We start from the raw sequence: 18,220 nt of genomic DNA on the forward strand, positions 1-18,220 counted from the left end.
ATGGAAAGCGCGTTATATAATCTGAAAAATGTTAAAAACGTCGTGGCAATTTTTGATAATTTTGATATACATACTAAATCCAATCGTGAAACCGAAGCTTCAATGATAGTAAAATGCAATTAAATTAGTTACTTTCCCTCCAAGATTTGGAACACAATCCTATAAAAAAAAATTGAAGACCGTAATACTTTATTAGTCAATTATTGCTAGGTTTTAGTATAGGCTTTACAATATATTAGCAGTATATACTAATAAAATATTAGAAACTCAGCTGCATTATGTCTCACTTTGAACCCATCTTCCTATGCAATCTCGATTAAAGTAAATATTGTGCAACAAAAACACAGTTCCACACATTACACGCGGCAGAAGAGTCCCTATAAATTTTCTATCTTTTCCCATTGTGCATTAAATATTTGTGTGTTTCTCTATCATCTTTTTATGATCAACTAATGGTACTGGACCTTTTTTTGTCTCCCTCTCCACTCGCTTATTCATAAACGCTTCGAAAAAGATATCAAATCCAATATCCTCTTGTGTGTGTGTTTCTAGTTTCTACTTATGACAGATTAGAAATTCAAGAATCATTGAATCATCATCATGAATACTACTCTCCACATTTTCCTCTACTTCATGATGTTCACCATTTTGTTCCTCAATCTTGGCCTCCAATCAGGTAATTGTTAATGTATTCATTGCTATCATTTTCTTGTTTGAGGGACAAACCGTCAATTTTGGAAGATTAATTTCTCATCCTCAACCTCTTTCAGACATGAATCTATCTCTCAATTCAGACATGATCTCACATGATTCTTGCTCAACTCTGTGTCAGGAAATTTCTTGCACTTCAATGGTGATGCAAACACAACAACTCTTTCCAATCTCAAACCACAACAAGCTCACTTCAAACATAGGAAACTCATGCTACATGGTACACACACACACACACTCTCTCTCTCTCCTCTTTCTCTCTTAATTATGAATCTTGATGTTTAATTTGTTCAATTTTGTGGTAAAAGGGGAGTGCTCAAAATGGGACATAAGCATCTCACAAAGCAGGTATCCAACATCAGGAATCCCAGAATTCATAGTGCAGATTGTGAATACGTGTGTGACTGGGTGTGCACCTTCCAACATTCATGTGAGGTGTGGGTGGTTTGCTTCGACAAGAATGGTGAATCCTAGGACTTTCAAAAGGCTGTCTTATGATGACTGTTTTGTTAATGGAGGCCTCCCATTGAAGAGCAGCCAGAGCATTAGGTTCACATATGCAAATTCTTTCATGTATCCTCTCGAGTTTAAGTCTGCCAGCTTCTGCTGAAAAATCCAGAGAGAGAAAGGGGTTTTGGGAATTAATTGGATGCAAATTTAAGAAGGGTATATGCTACATACTAAATGAAACATGATTTGTTCAAGAATCTGATGAAGATATCATAGATTCCTGTATAAATCTTGTCAATTTGCATGTGGGGAATGTGTAATTAGATTGGATTAATTAGATTTTTTGTGATAGATTTTTACTATATAAGTATATTCTCTCGTTCTTACTTAATTCTTAGTAGACTTTTGGGTCCATGAGTTAGTTCACTGTTATTGACAGTTCAAATCTCTAATTACAAGTGTAATTAATAGTATGGTATTATTTAATTAATCTTGGAAGTGTTCATCCTCTTTATATTTGTCTAATTATTATTCCTATAACTTAAATTAATTAAATCACAGATATGTACTCATTTAATATTTATAGCATTGAAGTCTTGTGATAATATTCATGTAACCAATGGACATGAAATTGAATCGAAAATAAAGAGCTGTGACACTTAGGGGTGGGTCGGTACGGTATACCGTACCGACCGTGCCATACCGCATACCATACCGGAAATTACGGTATGACAAAATTTCATACCGATACCATACCGAATTTTCGGTATACCGGAATTCCGATATACCGAAAATTCGGTATGATAATTTTTTATACCGTTACCATACCGTTATTGCGGTATACCGTTAAAGAGTTGTAATCAATGAACATAAAGTTAAACTTTGCAGGAAGATAATGCTTGGACATCAATGCACATATAAATATGCATACCTTATCAGAAGCTAAAAGATTAACTACATAAAGCTTCAAGCTTTCCTTATTGATATTTAATATTTGCAAAACACCAAAATTAATCGTCCACTGAGGTTAATGTTCAAGTTAGTTCACATTTTCCAATTGAAATTTGAAACTAACTGGTAATTGAGATAATAACACACAGTTAATTAAGAAGTCACCTTCAAATTCTTGATCTCACCCCTCTCCAAATCAAAAGAAATTTCCTTCCCCTTTCTGTTTTGTAAGCTTGTGTAAGAATGTAAGACGACGACCCCGACCTCGTGGTGGCGCTGCGGAGCGGAGCTGAGGCTGCGACCCAGGCGGCGAAGATGTGGTGACACCGTGGAGGTTTGATGATTCACGGGTAAGTTTGAGAATTGAGGCGGCGGCTGCGTTTGGAGTTTAGAAAGTAGGGTTTGTCCATTTATTCTATTTTGAATAATAGAGAAGTTAAAGTACATAAAAAGAGATACCATATATCTCCAATTCCACCTAGATACATAATTATGGAAGCAATTTAAATATAACCACACTTTTAAATAATATGGAAGGTTTATGCACATTCCATATAACAGATGCACTATATTTAAACATTTAATAGTATATAATTGGGGATCGCAATCATTTTTATTATTATACCAGTAGTTTTAGTTTTAAAAATTTGTTAATTTAAAGCTTTATCATGCAACAATCATCTGTCGTATTTTAGTTTATAAAGTTTTTCATGCTATATTGAAAATAGTTACTAATATAATAAAATTAATTTTTAGATAATCTTATTATTATCATTATCATTATTATTATTATTAATTCTTTTTATAATTTAATAATGTATAACCTGGGTATAATATTCATAAAATTACTATGCAATGAAAAAATAAAACAAGAGCTACACTATATAATTATTAATATACTTAGTTTAATCTATACGTATATAATCTTTCATATTGTTATTTTAATTTATAGTTTCAACTAACAAAACTGAAGTTATTCTTACACTTTTATTTGTCTAGATTATTTTTGCATATATATTGTATATATTTGAGAAAACCAATAATTTGCGTGTGAGATGATCGAAAATAATTGCAAAATATGATTACAAATTAAAATATACAAGTATTAAATATTTTTATACTACTCCTATACATGGAATGTACATAAACTATTCATATAATTTAATTGTGTGTGGTTATATAGATTGTTCCAATAGTTTATACATCTAATTGGAATTAGGGATATATGTATTTCCATTTGTCACAATTTTATTGATATGGCATACCAAGTAGGATTGCCAAGTTGGTATTCCTTGACCATGGAATTTTTTGTCAAGATAAAGATATGTGGATCAAATATTTAGGGATAATTAAATTTTTTTTATGTCGATCTACTTCAATATAAATCCAAATTGAAATTTAAATAGGACCTTTTATTTCATTATAATTAGCTAAACAAAACTGAAGTTATTCTTAAACTTTTATTTGTCTAGATTATTTTTGCATATATATTGTATATATTTGAGAAAACCAATAATTTGCGTGTGAGATGATCGAAAATAATTGCAAAATATGATTACAAATTAAAATATACAAGTATTAAATATTTTTATACTACTCCTATACATGGAATGTACATAAACTATTCATATAATTTAATTGTGTGTGGTTATATAGATTGTTCCAATAGTTTATTCATCCTTCAATTTAAGTAGTAGTATATAAAATACGATAACATACAATGAATTAAACACTAATTAAACGATTTGATTCATTTTCAGCTGCACATATTTTTAATTGAAATTTTATGAAATGGGACGAAGAATAAAACAATTTTTAATTACTTTGTATATTTGGAATATGACATTACACAAAGAATCATATACTAAATGGTGTGAGTTAATACAAATTCTTTCAAATGTGCTTTGTTGAAACATATTCTCGAATCCCGATATCGTATTTCCAATCTTCTTTCGGTGTTATGTGTTATTGTGTTTATTATATTTAATAGGATGAGTTGATAAAAAAATAATTGTGAATTTGTTTGAATAAATTATCATTTGAATGTTTAATTTTATTGTATTAATCAATGTATTAATTTTTTAAATATAATATATATATATATAAATGTAATATATATATTACAACATATTTAATATTAATATATATATATATATAATAATCTATCGGTATACCGGTATACCGCGGTATACCAAATATTCGGTATATACCGCAGATTCGGTATACCGCAGTATACCGGTATACCGTGGATTCGGTATACCGCGGTATAGCAAAATTGATACCGTTACCGTACCGAAACACTACGGTACGGTATCATACCGTACCAGAAACTGCGGTATACCGAAAAATTGGTATTTTCGGTATTTTTCCGGTACGGTAAGTCCGGTATTTCGGTATTTCGATATAATTTCCCACCCCTAGTGACACTTAATAGTGTGATAGCAGCTCCAGTGAGTCATGCCCCGCATTAAATTTTTCGATGATCATATAAAAAAAGTTGAGGTAATTAATTTTCATCAGATTAATAAACGATGATAATCTTTATAAATCATAACCAAATCCAACACCTGCACTAATTAACGATTGATTCTTCCATCATTGTCCAATAATAACGGAGCCTCGTGATTCCTTGCTATATTGGTCCAGTGAATTAAATCACACAATATTTTAGGCAATTTCGATTCTAGTAACTTCTAATTCAGTGAAATTGTGAAGTCGACCAATTTGTGACAGAATGCTACATATCTAAAAAGAGAAAATTTAATAACAAGGGGTGAAAATGTAGTAGTAGTAGTACAATATATGACTGAATGCGTTAGAGCTTCATTTTCATTACATAACTCCAACTGCAGAAAAAGCCAATTGCCATTTCTCTCCTCTTTGGAAGTCTAATAATATAGGAGTAGTAATCATTTTCATTTTAAGAGGTGCAATGTGGATTATGATTTATGCTCAATTTCGTGAGAGTTCATCAAAAAAACAAGTTTAGTCAATTTAACTTATTTTCACAATCTTATTGATACTAATCAATTTACAATACAACTACATTAGTTTCAACATATACATTTTATTTCATTATCGTTTATTTTCTCTCTCTAACTTACTATTCTTTCTCAAACTTATAGTTTAGTATCTAAACATTTGAAATTTTATAAACTCATTATATATTATTTACTAAGTTTTTTGAAACTTTCTTAAAAATTTACCAGAAAATAAGTTTTGCCAAATACACTTCATTGTATGTGAAGTTCTGCCAAACATTAGATGCACCAAAGAAATCTGTCTCTTTCTTGGGTAGTGAGATTGATGTGAACAACACAATATATAAGTGAATAGTAGATTGGGGACCTAGGAAATTCTACAATTAAAGATTGCCCAAGGCCATAAACTTTGTTCAATCATATAAAACCATTTTTGCTAATAATTTGGTAGAGATTGGCATCTTAAAAACTAACAATATTTGAATTTGTTCGATACAACTAAATTTATAAGCTAATCTGTGGTCCGAAGAAGATAGCAGAATTGTTTACGGAAGTTTTTGTGGGCCGAATTGAGATGGACTACTCGTGTGGACACATTTTTGTTTAACAAATATTTTGATGGTAGAATTTGTTTATATAAATTCTATAAAATTATTGTTAATATAAATTACCAAAGTGCAAGCATGATATACGCTATACTTTAATTATAAGGCCATCCGCAACGCGTCTCGTTGCTGTCTCTATCTCGTCACGGAGAGACGAGACGGCGTTGCAGCCCTCCATCTCGGTCTCGTCTCGGCGGGCGTCTCGTCCCGAAGGGTGGGCTGGCGAGACGTCTCGCCACGCGCCCGCGCCACGTGGCGCGCGCTGGCGCTAGGCGTGACGCCCACTCGCCGGCCCGCGAGTGGGCGTCGTCACGCTGAAACAATAAATCATTTTTTTAAAAAATTTGATTTTAATAAAAAAAAATTAAAACGGTAATGTTACTTTTTTTACCGTTCAACGATATTTTTAATTTTTAATTTTTAATTTTTTTTACTCTATAAATACTCATCTTTCATCCTCATTATACACACAAACACACATCTATTCTTCTCAAATCATCTCTCTTTCCTCTCCAATTTTCATCTCAAAATGTCCGGCGACGGAAACTCTGGCGGCTCCGGCGGCTATGACTTGAACACGTTTGGCGACTGGGGGGCAAGTACAATGTCTTGGGTGGTTCCGGTTCGTCGACGTCGGGCACCCAAGGCTCGTCGACGCCGGCGGCGTACCAACCACCCCATTTTGATGTGGATGCATACGCTCGTCCCTCCGCCCCGAGGTATTCGCAGGAATTATCTCAAATTAGGGAGAATTTTCTGGATGAACCCACCCCGGAAGGAGCACGAGGCGGTGGAAGCTACGGGGGTCGCGCATTCGACATCGTGGAGGAAGAGGAGGAGGAGAACGCGGAGGAGGAGGATATCGACCGTCATCCATACAACCGCAAGGAGACGATGACTCTGTCAACGCTCGGGTCAGCGTCTCGTACGATCCCATCGTCGGGAATCAATAAACCCGCAAGTGTTTTTGGGAAAAGGTCACTGACGCCTACTACGAGAACAAGCCGAAGGGGGGCCGCCGCCGCACCATGAAGATGCTCCGCAGTCATTTTGACCGAGTCGACAGAGATGTCAAAATTTTTTGCGGAATCTACAAGAATGAAGCGGCGAATTACCAAAGCGGAGCCAGACAACCAGTGGAGTCGACATTCTGAGAGCGGCTTTGCGATTCTTTTTTTTACGACAACTGCAAAAAATTCAAACATGTCGATGTTTGAGAGGCGGTCAGAGACGTTGAAAGGTGGGCTGGCGGTGTCCAGTCCAGCACGGGTTCTAGCTCGAAACGCACGAAGCACACGGCAGGTGGCCAATACTCGTCTAGTGAGGGCGGGTCAGGCAACGCCTCACAAGAGTTTGCCTCACAAGAGGTTGAGGGCACAACCACCGATGCAGGGGGCGTCCCGTGGGCGCCGTCGACCGCAAGGGACCAAGGCGGCGAAAGCGGCTAGAGGGAGGAGGGGCCGAGGCGAATCAAGCCAGGCGGTCTCGGGCTCGAACACCCTATTGTCCATGTACTTGACCGCCACGATGGCTGACACTTCCGGCATGACGCCTCCCCAATATCAAGTCCATATTGCCGGAATTGAGTATATGACAAGACAAATTTGTATTCCGCCTACAGGTGGCTTGAGTGCACTGCCACCGTCTTCGGGGGATGATTCACCGGCGGAGTAGTTTTTATAATTTATATAAAATTATTTTTAAAATTATGTATTTTAATTTTTTTCCACTTTTTTATTATGTGTTTTTATTTTTTTCCACATTTTTTTTATTTTTTAAGGATTTTAAATTATAATTTTATTTTATTTAATGAAGTGTTTTTTTATTAATTGAATTTGTTGGAAATAAAAATAAATAATGAAATTGAATGAATAGTTAAGGGATGAGATGGTTAAGAGATTGAGGTTGCAGGTGCTATCTCTTAGTTAAGAGATTGGATGAAAAGTATAGTGAGACCCATGAATAGTGAAGAGTTGAGACGGTTAAGAGACGGATAAGAGACGGATAAGAGACAATGTTGCGGATGGCCTTATGAACTATGGTGAGAAAATAAAATACTACAAATATAGATATTTCTGGGCAAGAATGTGCAAATATATATTTCCTCTATCCATGATTAGATAATCATTTTGACTGGCATAGATTTTAAGAGATTATTTAACTTAAAATAAATACATCATTTAATTATATACTTATACAACAAAATGATAAAATGAGTCATTTAATCGTTGACTGTTAGAGCATCATATTATCGCTATACATGTTACGTGGCCCCATCCATAAAAGTATGAATTTTATAGTACTATTTGTCTTTAAAGATGAAGTTATTCCTAATTTTGAGTGAAAAAATTGTTACAAGGGAAATGACTATATTTTTTGTCCATTAAAAAAAACTATTTTCAATCATCTTTGCAAAATACTGTAGAAGTTTTACTGAAAATTAAAAAATCGTTTCCTTAGAAAATCTGCATTCAATTTCGTATAAAGGAAATTGTTGAAGTCTTTAAACATTTCAACAAACTTCATTAGATGTACATATCAAAATGTAATTTTCTTGAATATTTATAAAAGTATCATAAATTTTTATCAAAATTACAACAAATAAATGGAGCATACTAGAACATACAATCAAAACATGATTTTCTTGAAAGAGGTACGACAAATCATTACAACATTGCGAATTTTAATTGTTGTTGAACTATTCTTAATCTCAAGATGTTTAGTCCAAATCAGTAGTCCATGGTTGGGGCACCGCCATAGTCACAGTAGCTACACCACCATAGTGGCCACAATCTCTACAAAATTAAATAATTTTGTATACTCATTCTGGATAAAAAGAGTTATATTCATAAAAACTAGTGATAAAATAATTTCATTTTGGGCTTTCCTATCTCAAGACTTTGTAATTTTGAAATGTATTTTAGATAAGTAAAGACGGAATTACAAAACTACCCTTGCGTGATCCTTTCCGGTGCTACTGACTCTTCTTTCTCAGCAGCAAAGAAATCCTTTCCTTTTCGTCGCCATGTCTCTCTACTGCTGGGCTTCTCTCTCCCCCCACCTTTCAAGTCTCACTCTCCCTCTCTCTCTAGGATAGCAATAAAAATAGCTATCTGTTCTTTTTTAATATGCTTGTTCATTCGCAGGTGAGCTGCATGTAAGAAGCAAGAATGTTGGGGGCATTGCCAAGGTGCAAGAATTGATCACAAAAACTGGAGTTTCTTCGACTATCACTTCTCCTCTTGCATCTCTCCAAATGGGCAACTGGGTTAAGCTCATTTGTGGGGCTAGCTTTGAGGTATTTTATACATCACGCCATTTATCTGAATTTTACTGTGTTAGACTTGAATTTTACAATCATAATCTTACATTGTATCTAAAATATAATTAGATAACATTTTTATAGATGGATTCATGCTCTTTGTATATTTTTTATATGTGATGCAGGATGTAGCTGATATCAGGAATCTGTCTCTGGTTTACACTCTTGCTGGAGGTATAATGGTTCAAATTTATCCCTAAGGTTTTCTCAATTGCTATCTTTTACATGTTTGCATTTTCTCTTTTTAGTAATGTTGAAACTTTGTAGATGTATATGATAATTAATTTGGAGTATTTAGGTGCAACTGCCCCAAGATTAATTTTTGGAACTACAAGTGATAGTAAATTAGTTCCTTATTCGGTTTTCATTCATCTTAATAGTTTTAGTCCATTTTCTTCATCTAAGGTGCATCAAATTTTCATTTGCCTTAATATAGTGGTGCTCAATGCTATTTTATTATAATGTAAATAACAGTATAGTAGGAAATTTGTGTATCAAAATTGTGCATAAAGGGGAAGAGGGTTATATTTGTGTGAGTTGGAGGAAAAAGTACGAAAGCTTCTACATCCCAACATTTCCCTCGCTGAAATAGTTTGAGCTTTGAGTAAATGAAATCTCTATCTGTTTATGCCATGCTCAGTAGCTAGTCTCTTATTAGAGAAAGTTCTAGGTTGTGTAACTCGTCTAATAGAGTCAACATTCTGAGGCATCATCGCATTTTATCTCAATCTTTTGGTAGCCTAAGTTCATCTAATGTAATGCTGGAGCAGTTTTCAAAAATTTTGGGGTTGGATTATGTAATTTGGAGTGTCTTCTAAAAGTATGCATTGATCTTGTGTTGTGTCACAGTTGACTGCATTGATTGTGCTGCTGATGCATCTGTTCTCAATGCTGTAAACGATGGAATTGAAGCAGCACAAGCTATTCTCCCCATACGAAGGCCATGGGTGATGATCAGTGTGAATGATGGTGAAGATCTGCACTTTCGTAAAGCTGGTATCTCTGCTCCCTAAGCTGTGGAACATGTACATTTATATGTGTTTAATGGCTGTATGGTAATGATCTTTATAATACAAAAGTGATGATTATTTGACTTCATTGTTTATGTTTGTGAGTACTGTGTGCAATGTTAAAAAGTTGACTATTTTGCCAGAATTCGATCCAGACGATTGTCCACCAGATTGCTCAAGGCCATGTGAGAATGTTTGCCCTGCCGATGCAATCTTCTCAAATTCGGGCAAAGCTGGTCCATCCAAGGTTTGTTTACATTTTTTCTCAATTTATTTTATGTAACTATGTCATTGCTTTATATTTACCTTTTCAACTAGGGCGTGTTAGCTGAGCGATGCTATGGCTGTGGCCGCTGCTTGCCTATTTGCCCATATGATAATATAAGTAAGCCCCTTGTTCTCGCATATGCTTTCAAATGTCTTTGTCGTCTAAATCTTTACCCTTGTCACTGTCATTTCTGCCAAATTTGTTGCTATATTTGCTTTGAGATACCTATATTTAGTCTACCATGGCAGGAGCAATTACATATGTGCGAGATGTTGCTGCTACAGCTAAACTTATTCAACGGGATGAAGTCGATGCAATTGAAATTCACACTAGTGGAAGGTACTTCAGTGCACGTCAAACTAGTTATACTCTACGATGTTCAAGTATATATTTTACTGCTATTTCACAAGGTTGAAGTATGATTTAGGCTTAGAAATTGTTGGAATTCTTGAGTTACGAAGAATGGAGTGACTGCAGGGGCGGATGCAGAAAAAGCCCCTGGCTGGGGACTATATTTTCTAAACGTTTGAGTTTCAAGAAGACATTTCTTTACCACTGTGTATTATACAATCATTCACACAAAATATCTTGATAATTTGATGCTTTTAAAGGAAATAACTTTTGTTTGGTGGGGGCTTAAGCCCCCCAAGGCTCCTTTATGGTCTGCCAATTGAAGTGAGGGTGCATGAGTAGTCAACTATTGCCCACCTGCCTTCTTAAACTCAATACTAACTTTTTCCTTACGTGTCTAATCATCTGTTTCTACTCTATTAAGGAGAAAAATAACCCTTATGTTTCCTCTCTATGAATTGAGAAGTCTTTATTATGTTGATATTGGCTTGTTAAATTTTGTTCATTTATGTAATTATCGTTCGTAGGCAGGCGGAGTCTTTCCAACAACTCTGGAATGGTCTCGGAGATTCCATTCACAAGCTGAGACTTGTAGCTGTGGGTGAATCATTCTTTCTTGACCACATTATGAATATCAGAATATAAAAAGCCAATTTTTGAGTTGCCGTTTTTTTGGTGTGTGCAATTGCAGGTTAGCTTGCCTTACTTGGGGGATCTGACTATACCTGCAATGGATTCTATGTACGCAACAATGAAGACGAGCCTCCATTGCCTCAATTTATGGCAGGTTCCATTGTCGTAAAGCCTATCCCACTCCATCTCCCGGATACAACTGGGTTGATCCTAATTAGTGCCTAGATATTTTGATGTACTCTTGTTGAAATGGGGCATGTATTGAGAAACTAAAGAAAACAATAAAAGAATGTTTCACATTCGTGCTTGTGCTAACTGTAGCTGGATGGCCGCCCTATGAGCGGAGATATTGGCAGAGGAGCAACGAGGGAAGCAATCAAATTTGCTCTACATTTAGCATCTCTCGAAGACAAGCCAAAAGGTTTGGTGAACTTGCTATTCTCTTCTCAGTGCACTTGTTGATTCTTTAGGAATATCTCCTTTTTCGTGAAGGAACATTTTTCAAGAAGATATGTGTGAACAATTTCAATATTTTCGTCGAACATTATCTTGAAAATTATACCGCAGGTTTTCTTCAACTAGCTGGCGGTACAAATGCTCACACGGTTGAGGGGCTCAAAAAGGAGAGGCTATTTCGAACCACCAGCATATCCGGTACTAAACACTAACAACACGGTTTAGTTTGGTACAAATAGACCTCTCATGTTTAACGGGTTCTAAATTCTAACGCAGATGATTCGAAGGGTGAGAAGGTGCCTCTCGACTCTCCTGAAACATCGCATGCATTGATAAGTGGAGTAGCTTTTGGTGGCTATGCAAGAAAGGTAACCTTTTCACTAAAGCTTCTCACTTTTCGAATTTGTTCTAGCTGGCCTGGGAACATGTGAATCAAGTTCATTGCTGAAACCTTTTCAATCCACATCTAGATAGTGGGGAGGGTTCTTAGCTCGTTGCAGTCGGACTATGGCTATGCACGTCTTGAAGATCACCCGGACCATCTTCTCAAAGCACTCCAGGCGTCTCTTGCTTTGGTTGGGACTGTGAAATGCTACAATGCAAATTAGGTCCGTACTCGACCCTTTTTAGCAATGATATAGAGAAAAGGAATCCTAGATTCGGACTCAACCCTTTTGGTTCGGATCCTTTTATTTCGGCATGGGTATTGGTTATTAACTGAACTGATCTGCTACCGATAACGGCATGTGTACAACATTTTTAGACAAATAGTAATGAATCCATAGTTTTTGTAAAGGCTCTTTTATAAACTTTTGGTTGGACACAAGTTTTAATGCAGAATTAGTAAAAGTAAGAGAGAGGAAGAGGAAGTTGAAGTTGAAGTTGAAGTAAGTGGAGAGTGGAGTCCATATTATTAGTATTGTAGTTGGATTTCCAAAATTTAAATTTTCATACTACTTTTAAGGTATGGATTAAAAAGGAAATAGTAGTTCATATACGTTTAAGGGCAAAGGGAGTAGGATATAATGTATTCATGCAATTTTTCTAAATTAAAAAGCAAAACTCTAAATAAATTATATGCATTTATTCATTGTTTTGTATGAACAGACGTTTGCAGATACCTTGGGTAGCTCGAAGATCCAAACAATCTTGACTGAATTCCGCCCGACGGCCCAACTGACGTTCGTTCATAGTCTGCCATATATATCGCTGTAGATCTAGAACCGGATAATACACTAATAATCAACCGTCTAAAAAGGAATACGAGTTGTTTATACAGTTATACACGTATCTTGTGTACACACTTGTCCTAGGTACAATAGAGACGCATAGCCATTAAGTTCTGGACTTATATTTCATATATACATTAGTGAAATGACTGACAAAATCAAATCTAATCTAAATGCAGGCGATCATATTTCATATGATAGAATGCAGTTTCTGGGTTTTTAAGACAGTAAAATCTGGTAAGTTTATTTGATAATAATATCAATACTCTAACGAAGTTTGGCTACTTGAGCACACGCGAACGAGCTCATTATTGGTCACATGGAAAATCGCGAGTTTAATCGTTACTTTTCACGACGGTAACTGGACAGGGAGCATTGTTCACAGCATAGTTGCTAACACTGCCCATAAGCACCCTGCAAAGTTTACAGAAACAAATCAATCAGTCAATTGAAATTTGTTCAAAATTGATTTCTTCTTATCATAGAAATTTAAAAGGAACTTAAAATATATACATTGGCTAGCGACCGCGCATGAAATTTCGAGATAAATGTGTTAGCTAGTGATCACGCATAGAATTATGAACATCTTTGTATCGTTCTTGTGTAAAGTAAGAGTTGCGTTGAATCGAACCTTTGGATCTTTCCAAGGCCTCTATTGCCAACGACAAGTGAGTCGAGAGGAATGTTGTCGACCGATACACATAATTTTTCACGAGCATCGCCCCAGTAGATTTTCAAGAGCACAACTATCTGAAACATTTAGGCACAATGAGTAACATCACATTTTTCATTATGGAAAATTGAAAAATATTTAACTTCATATTTTGATGGAAGTAGGAAAAGAAAAAAAAGTACTTCTTTCTGCTTTGATGCACCGGTGACGATGTCAAGTGATTCAGCGTCAGGGTTAATACCGTACTTCTTCATGATAGTTGAGTTTGAGAAATCGCTCAACGGAATAAGAGCTAACAAAGATTAGCAAATAATTAAACATTTGTTCTATTATACTTGATGATCAAATTAATTCTTATAAGTAGTGAAATTTCTAATAATCGTTATGATTGGTAATCTTTCAGCTAGACCACACCTACTTATATCTTCAATATAAGATAGTGTCACAACTCCTTTTTTCAATAATGTCACGTTTTAATTTTATCAAACTGCCAATACTATATTTCAATATTTGACTCATGACATCTTATTAGAAAAATGTGAACAAGATGAAGAGGGTTGGCATCATTAATTTTATTTACATTATTGGAAACACAAATAGCTAGAAACATGTCACCTTATTAATCCCAATAAGATGACGTATTTACTGATTTTGATTGAGCACATGTACATGCAGATTATACTACTAATACTTTGGATAAGGCTTTGATAAAATAAAAAATAGGAATCATTTTGAGTTGTTATAATGTGAAAAATTTATCGATGATTCATCAACTTTATTGAATGAACACGCAGATCAAATTCCTTGTAGTATAGGATTCTTTTAGCTATGTTATATAGAAGCTGAGCGAACAATATCATATTAATGTGAAAAAAGAGGGGTCGGGTTGGATGCATACGTGAACCGGTGGTTTCCCAGAGCTGCATCTCGCCTGATTCATAATGGCAGTCGGGGCGCACGACCACCATAATGAGGTGGTCTCCCTTCCTCGCCAGATTATCGACGGCCCATTTCAGAGCTTTTCTGCTGCACGGCGAGAAATCTACGGCCACGCCTACTCTCCTTGTGTCTCCCATCTCTTCTCTCTCTCTCTTTCTCACGTTTCTCTCTTGTCTGCGTGTTTTATTCGGCTGGTTGACGAAAATGGAGGTGCAACAACTGGATGCTACTGCATGATTATAGGGGAAAACAGAGAGAGATTGTGTTTGAATCAGTCATCCATCATAATTTATTTTCGCCTTTATTTTGCATCATTGCATTTCCAACTTTAACTGAACATGAAACGAAAACAATGGTCTAATATCCAATAATAATAATAATAATAATAATAATAATTAATGATACTATTTTTAGGAATAATTATTGGAAATAAGGACACAAGTTTATAGAAACCTCAAAACCAAATCATCCAGAAACTGTTTAGATTGATACATTGATTTGAACAAAAACTGTCAATAAAAATAGAAGTGATTAACTGACATGAGCAAACTGCATTGACTACACTCCTTGACAGAAGCCTAATTATCAATCAAAAATTGAAAACTCAAAGTTATACTACAATGGCAACCACAATTAAAATGACAATGTGCCACTAATGAAATGTAAAGAGCAGATTAAACCCAGGTTTGCTTGCCTAGTTTATCATTTTAACTATATTGTCACTTTGTTCTTCCGTAAGTTTACTTTGCAAGTTTCTGGGTTATAATTTATCCCATTACGTTGATTGGGAGAAGAATTGATAAAATTAAGCCCAAATTCTTGATTAGAATCAAAGTCATCAATTATACACCATATAGATATCTATACTTGGAAACTAAAAAAACCCAAACATCTAAAACCAGCAATCATGTTAAAAACAATGAACCCACGCCCTACTGAAAATGGTGCAAGAGAAAATAAACCGTGGAGAAAAAAGCCCCTGTGAAGATGAAAACCAGCAATACCACCGCCAAGCTAAAACCAGCAACCCCAAACTGACTCCTATGATAAACCTCACTCATTCTCACCCAACAAACATCCCTTCTCCTCGTTTGATGCTTGCTAATCTCCTCACACAAACCCCTGTAGTAAAACTCATCTCTCGTCACATCCACATGCAGCCTCTGCAGCAGGAACACAATCTCCCTCTCCCTCTCATGCCCATCAATCAGAATCTCCCTCTCCTGCACCACCCTCACGTCCCTCTCCGACCGGATCAGCCCTTCCAGCAGAACAACGTAGGATGTCACATGCTTGCTGCATCCACTGCTGCAATGCTCCATTGCTATCAAGTTCCTGAACAAGATCTCAGTGTAGCTGTGGATTTCAAGAGGTGGGATGCTGAGTTTCCCATTGAAGAAGCTTACGTTGGCCGTGCTCTCTGTTGTAGCCCTCTCCACGCGTATCCCTAGAGAGACGAGGCGCGAGGCCTGTGGGATGTAGGTGTGGCCTATGTTTGGGATTGTGACTGCGTGTGTTGAGTGTGTTGGGAGATAATCCTGCCGGATTAGGTCTAGCAAGTGATGTGTTTGGGGTGCGATGATTTTCTTTTCGTTGTTTTCGGGGATGAGTTTCTTGAAAAAGAACAATGCAAGATCAATGAGGGAGTGGTGGCAGTGTTTTGGAATAGGGACTAGGTGGAAGATTTGGTCAAGGATGAAGAATGGGATTTGATTCTCATACAAAATGAGGTCACACCTCAAGTGGGAGAGGCTGTCGCTTGAGGTGAAGCAGGGGTCGTCTCTTCGTCTGAGGCTCTTGAAGGCGTAGTTTAGGAAGAGCTCGATGATGAAGCAGGCGTCGAGGAGGAGGAGCTCAACGAGGCGATCGCGCCCCATTGGGATTGGCTGGCCGTAGAATTTTCTTGCCTTTTGCTCCACTTGCCTTAGGGACTTGATGCAGGTGTCTAGGGTGGCCTCGGAGTTGGGGGCTCGGGCGATGAGCGTGTTGAGGTAGCGCCATTTTTGATCCTCCATGGGCTTGAGGGTGTGGTTGGTGGTGTTGTGGTGGAGAGGGCCTATTGAGAGTGTGGTTGGGAAGTATTTCTCTTCATTGCCTTTGTAGAGCTCTTCTGGAACTTTGCATACACAGTTTGAGAGAGAATTGTGTTCCATTTTTTCTTTGATTGAGGATAGGAGAGCATCCTCATGCATGATGTCAAGTGTCACATGTTTTGGGCTTTCTCCCTCTATCTCCATTTGAGAGAGATAGAGAGAGAGAGATGATGTTCTTGAACTTGACAAAGAAGGTTAAGTGGCTCTTATAGGAAAGTGAAAACAGAGTAGATTAGTGAGATTAAAAAAAGAAATCAATGCACATTCTGAAAATGTGATAATGTAGAAGTGGAGATAGGTGTGTTTCATTGGAGTAGTTGTTGCATTGGTTTTAGTGTTGTTTTGACAATTTTATAAGGGTGAAGTTGTGGTTGAGTATCAAAGGTTGCTTGAGGGAGAGGAGAAGAACAAAGTTAATAAAGGATTTGCGTCGATGGAAATCAAAGAATTAATGGGATTAGTTTTATATAGCATGAAAGCTTTAATGCAAACTAGTAATTTAAGAGATGGGTATATAATATATTCATTTAGCAAAGTTAGCTCCACTAAAAGAAAATAATAATATTTAAAATAAGCCTCTAAGCTTAGTGTATAAGGAATCAATATGTTGCTTTAGAGTTGGACATTGGAATTGGTTTGAGAGTCTACTTTAACGAAATCTCTACAACAAAACAAGATCTAACTTTTTTTTCCCAACATTGCTATGTAGTTGTCTACTACCTTTTGCATATATCACTAGTAATATTGGTTTTGGGCTTCTTGGCCCAACTCAAACCCATTGGATGCACTACAATCATTATGCAATAGGGCCAACGCAAGGAATCATGTCGACAATATTTTCGTATATAAGTATTGAATCGTAATTTATAAAGTTCTTTTTTTTTGAAATATAACGAAAAATATGTTTAAGTTTCAATGGGCATAACTTCTTGGTATATTCACAACCAAATTGTTGATTTGTCTTCGCATAATTGGAAAACAGCCTTAATTTTGTATCGATTCATTTGTTATTATTACTTTTTTGTTTGCTACGTACGTGTTTAATTAATGAGCTTTATATTTTATAATTGCTTTGTGTTGAACGTAACCTTGATAGTTGATTGGATCCAAATGAAACAGTGTGTGACATCTAAAGGCTGCAAATTTTCTAATTTCATGACATAAAAGTGAGACAATATCACGCAAAATTTCTGCATTTTTTCGAATATTATAGTTTCCCACATCTATTTGTAGACATATTTTTACTAAATTTCCAGTTTCGTCTAATTTTGCTAACGAGTTGAATTATGGAGTATAATTTAATGCAACTTTGACCTAATTAACTTAATGCTGTCATTCATAACCATACGAAAATCCAAATTTGCCAAATCAACTGCCTTTATTTGCTAGAATAATTTTACTTATAGAAATAGATTTGAATATGATAACAAAATTTTACGGAAATAGAGTCTTGGTAGCAAAATTAGATTAAATGAAAAATTTAGTAATTTTCATTTAAAATTTTATGTCGTGGAAAACTAAATTTATTCAAAATGCACTAATTTACAT

At 35.8% G+C, this 18,220-nt stretch overlaps 4 protein-coding genes across 4 annotated transcripts; 2 read left to right on the forward strand and 2 right to left on the reverse strand.

The window, feature by feature from the left end:
- Window positions 1-384: 384 nt before the first annotated feature.
- LOC121799648 (TPD1 protein homolog 1-like) lies at window positions 385-1,552 on the forward strand. Its single transcript, XM_042199076.1, has 3 exons — window positions 385-676; window positions 833-931; window positions 1,020-1,552. The coding sequence occupies exons 1-3, from the start codon at window positions 601-603 to the stop codon at window positions 1,319-1,321; spliced, it is 477 nt and encodes a 158-aa protein (XP_042055010.1). The 5' UTR covers window positions 385-600; the 3' UTR covers window positions 1,322-1,552.
- Window positions 1,553-8,646: 7,094 nt separating this feature from the next.
- Window positions 8,647-13,113, forward strand: LOC121799793. Its single transcript, XM_042199269.1, has 14 exons — window positions 8,647-8,766; window positions 8,845-8,996; window positions 9,146-9,194; window positions 9,870-10,016; window positions 10,174-10,277; window positions 10,349-10,415; window positions 10,547-10,637; window positions 11,177-11,246; window positions 11,341-11,436; window positions 11,604-11,703; window positions 11,850-11,936; window positions 12,015-12,106; window positions 12,209-12,346; window positions 12,846-13,113. Exons 1-13 carry the CDS (start codon window positions 8,724-8,726, stop codon window positions 12,344-12,346), a joined length of 1,236 nt encoding a protein of 411 aa, XP_042055203.1. The 5' UTR covers window positions 8,647-8,723; the 3' UTR covers window positions 12,846-13,113.
- Window positions 13,114-13,251: 138 nt separating this feature from the next.
- Window positions 13,252-15,290, reverse strand: LOC121799794 (universal stress protein PHOS32-like). The gene is made up of 4 exons (XM_042199270.1): window positions 14,539-15,290; window positions 13,823-13,932; window positions 13,599-13,717; window positions 13,252-13,381 (listed from the first exon to the last, which is right to left on the reverse strand). The coding sequence occupies exons 1-4, from the start codon at window positions 14,714-14,716 to the stop codon at window positions 13,303-13,305; spliced, it is 486 nt and encodes a 161-aa protein (XP_042055204.1). The 5' UTR covers window positions 14,717-15,290; the 3' UTR covers window positions 13,252-13,302.
- Window positions 15,291-15,384: 94 nt separating this feature from the next.
- LOC121799792 (UPF0481 protein At3g47200-like) lies at window positions 15,385-17,002 on the reverse strand. The gene has a single exon (XM_042199268.1). It carries the CDS (start codon window positions 16,814-16,816, stop codon window positions 15,512-15,514), a length of 1,305 nt encoding a protein of 434 aa, XP_042055202.1. The 5' UTR covers window positions 16,817-17,002; the 3' UTR covers window positions 15,385-15,511.
- Window positions 17,003-18,220: the final 1,218 nt, after the last annotated feature.

The sequence above is a fragment of the Salvia splendens genome, chromosome 4, assembly GCF_004379255.2.
Source record: "Salvia splendens isolate huo1 chromosome 4, SspV2, whole genome shotgun sequence".
In the NCBI taxonomy this organism is placed as follows: domain Eukaryota; kingdom Viridiplantae; phylum Streptophyta; class Magnoliopsida; order Lamiales; family Lamiaceae; genus Salvia; species Salvia splendens.

Bases quoted from the DNA above. Each gene is read 5' to 3' on its own strand.
- LOC121799793 (XM_042199269.1), top strand. From the start codon at position 8,724: ATGTCTCTCTACTGCTGGGCTTCTCTCTCCCCCCACCTTTCAA. The intron at 8,997-9,145 runs GTATTTTATACA...TATGTGATGCAG, and splicing joins TTTGTGGGGCTAGCTTTGAG to GATGTAGCTGATATCAGGAA. The intron at 11,437-11,603 runs GTTCCATTGTCG...TGCTAACTGTAG, and splicing joins ATTGCCTCAATTTATGGCAG to CTGGATGGCCGCCCTATGAG.
- LOC121799648 (XM_042199076.1), top strand. From the start codon at position 601: ATGAATACTACTCTCCACATTTTCCTCTACTTCATGATGTTCACCATT. The intron at 677-832 runs GTAATTGTTAAT...ACTCTGTGTCAG, and splicing joins CAATCTTGGCCTCCAATCAG to GAAATTTCTTGCACTTCAAT. The intron at 932-1,019 runs GTACACACACAC...TTGTGGTAAAAG, and splicing joins TAGGAAACTCATGCTACATG to GGGAGTGCTCAAAATGGGAC.
- LOC121799792 (XM_042199268.1), bottom strand. From the start codon at position 16,816: ATGGAGATAGAGGGAGAAAGCCCAAAACATGTGACACTTGACATCATG.
- LOC121799794 (XM_042199270.1), bottom strand. From the start codon at position 14,716: ATGGGAGACACAAGGAGAGTAGGCGTGGCCGTAGATTTCTCGCCGTGC. The intron at 13,933-14,538 runs GTATGCATCCAA...AATCTTTGTTAG, and splicing joins CTGGGAAACCACCGGTTCAC to CTCTTATTCCGTTGAGCGAT. The intron at 13,718-13,822 runs GTACTTTTTTTT...TAAATGTTTCAG, and splicing joins GTGCATCAAAGCAGAAAGAA to ATAGTTGTGCTCTTGAAAAT.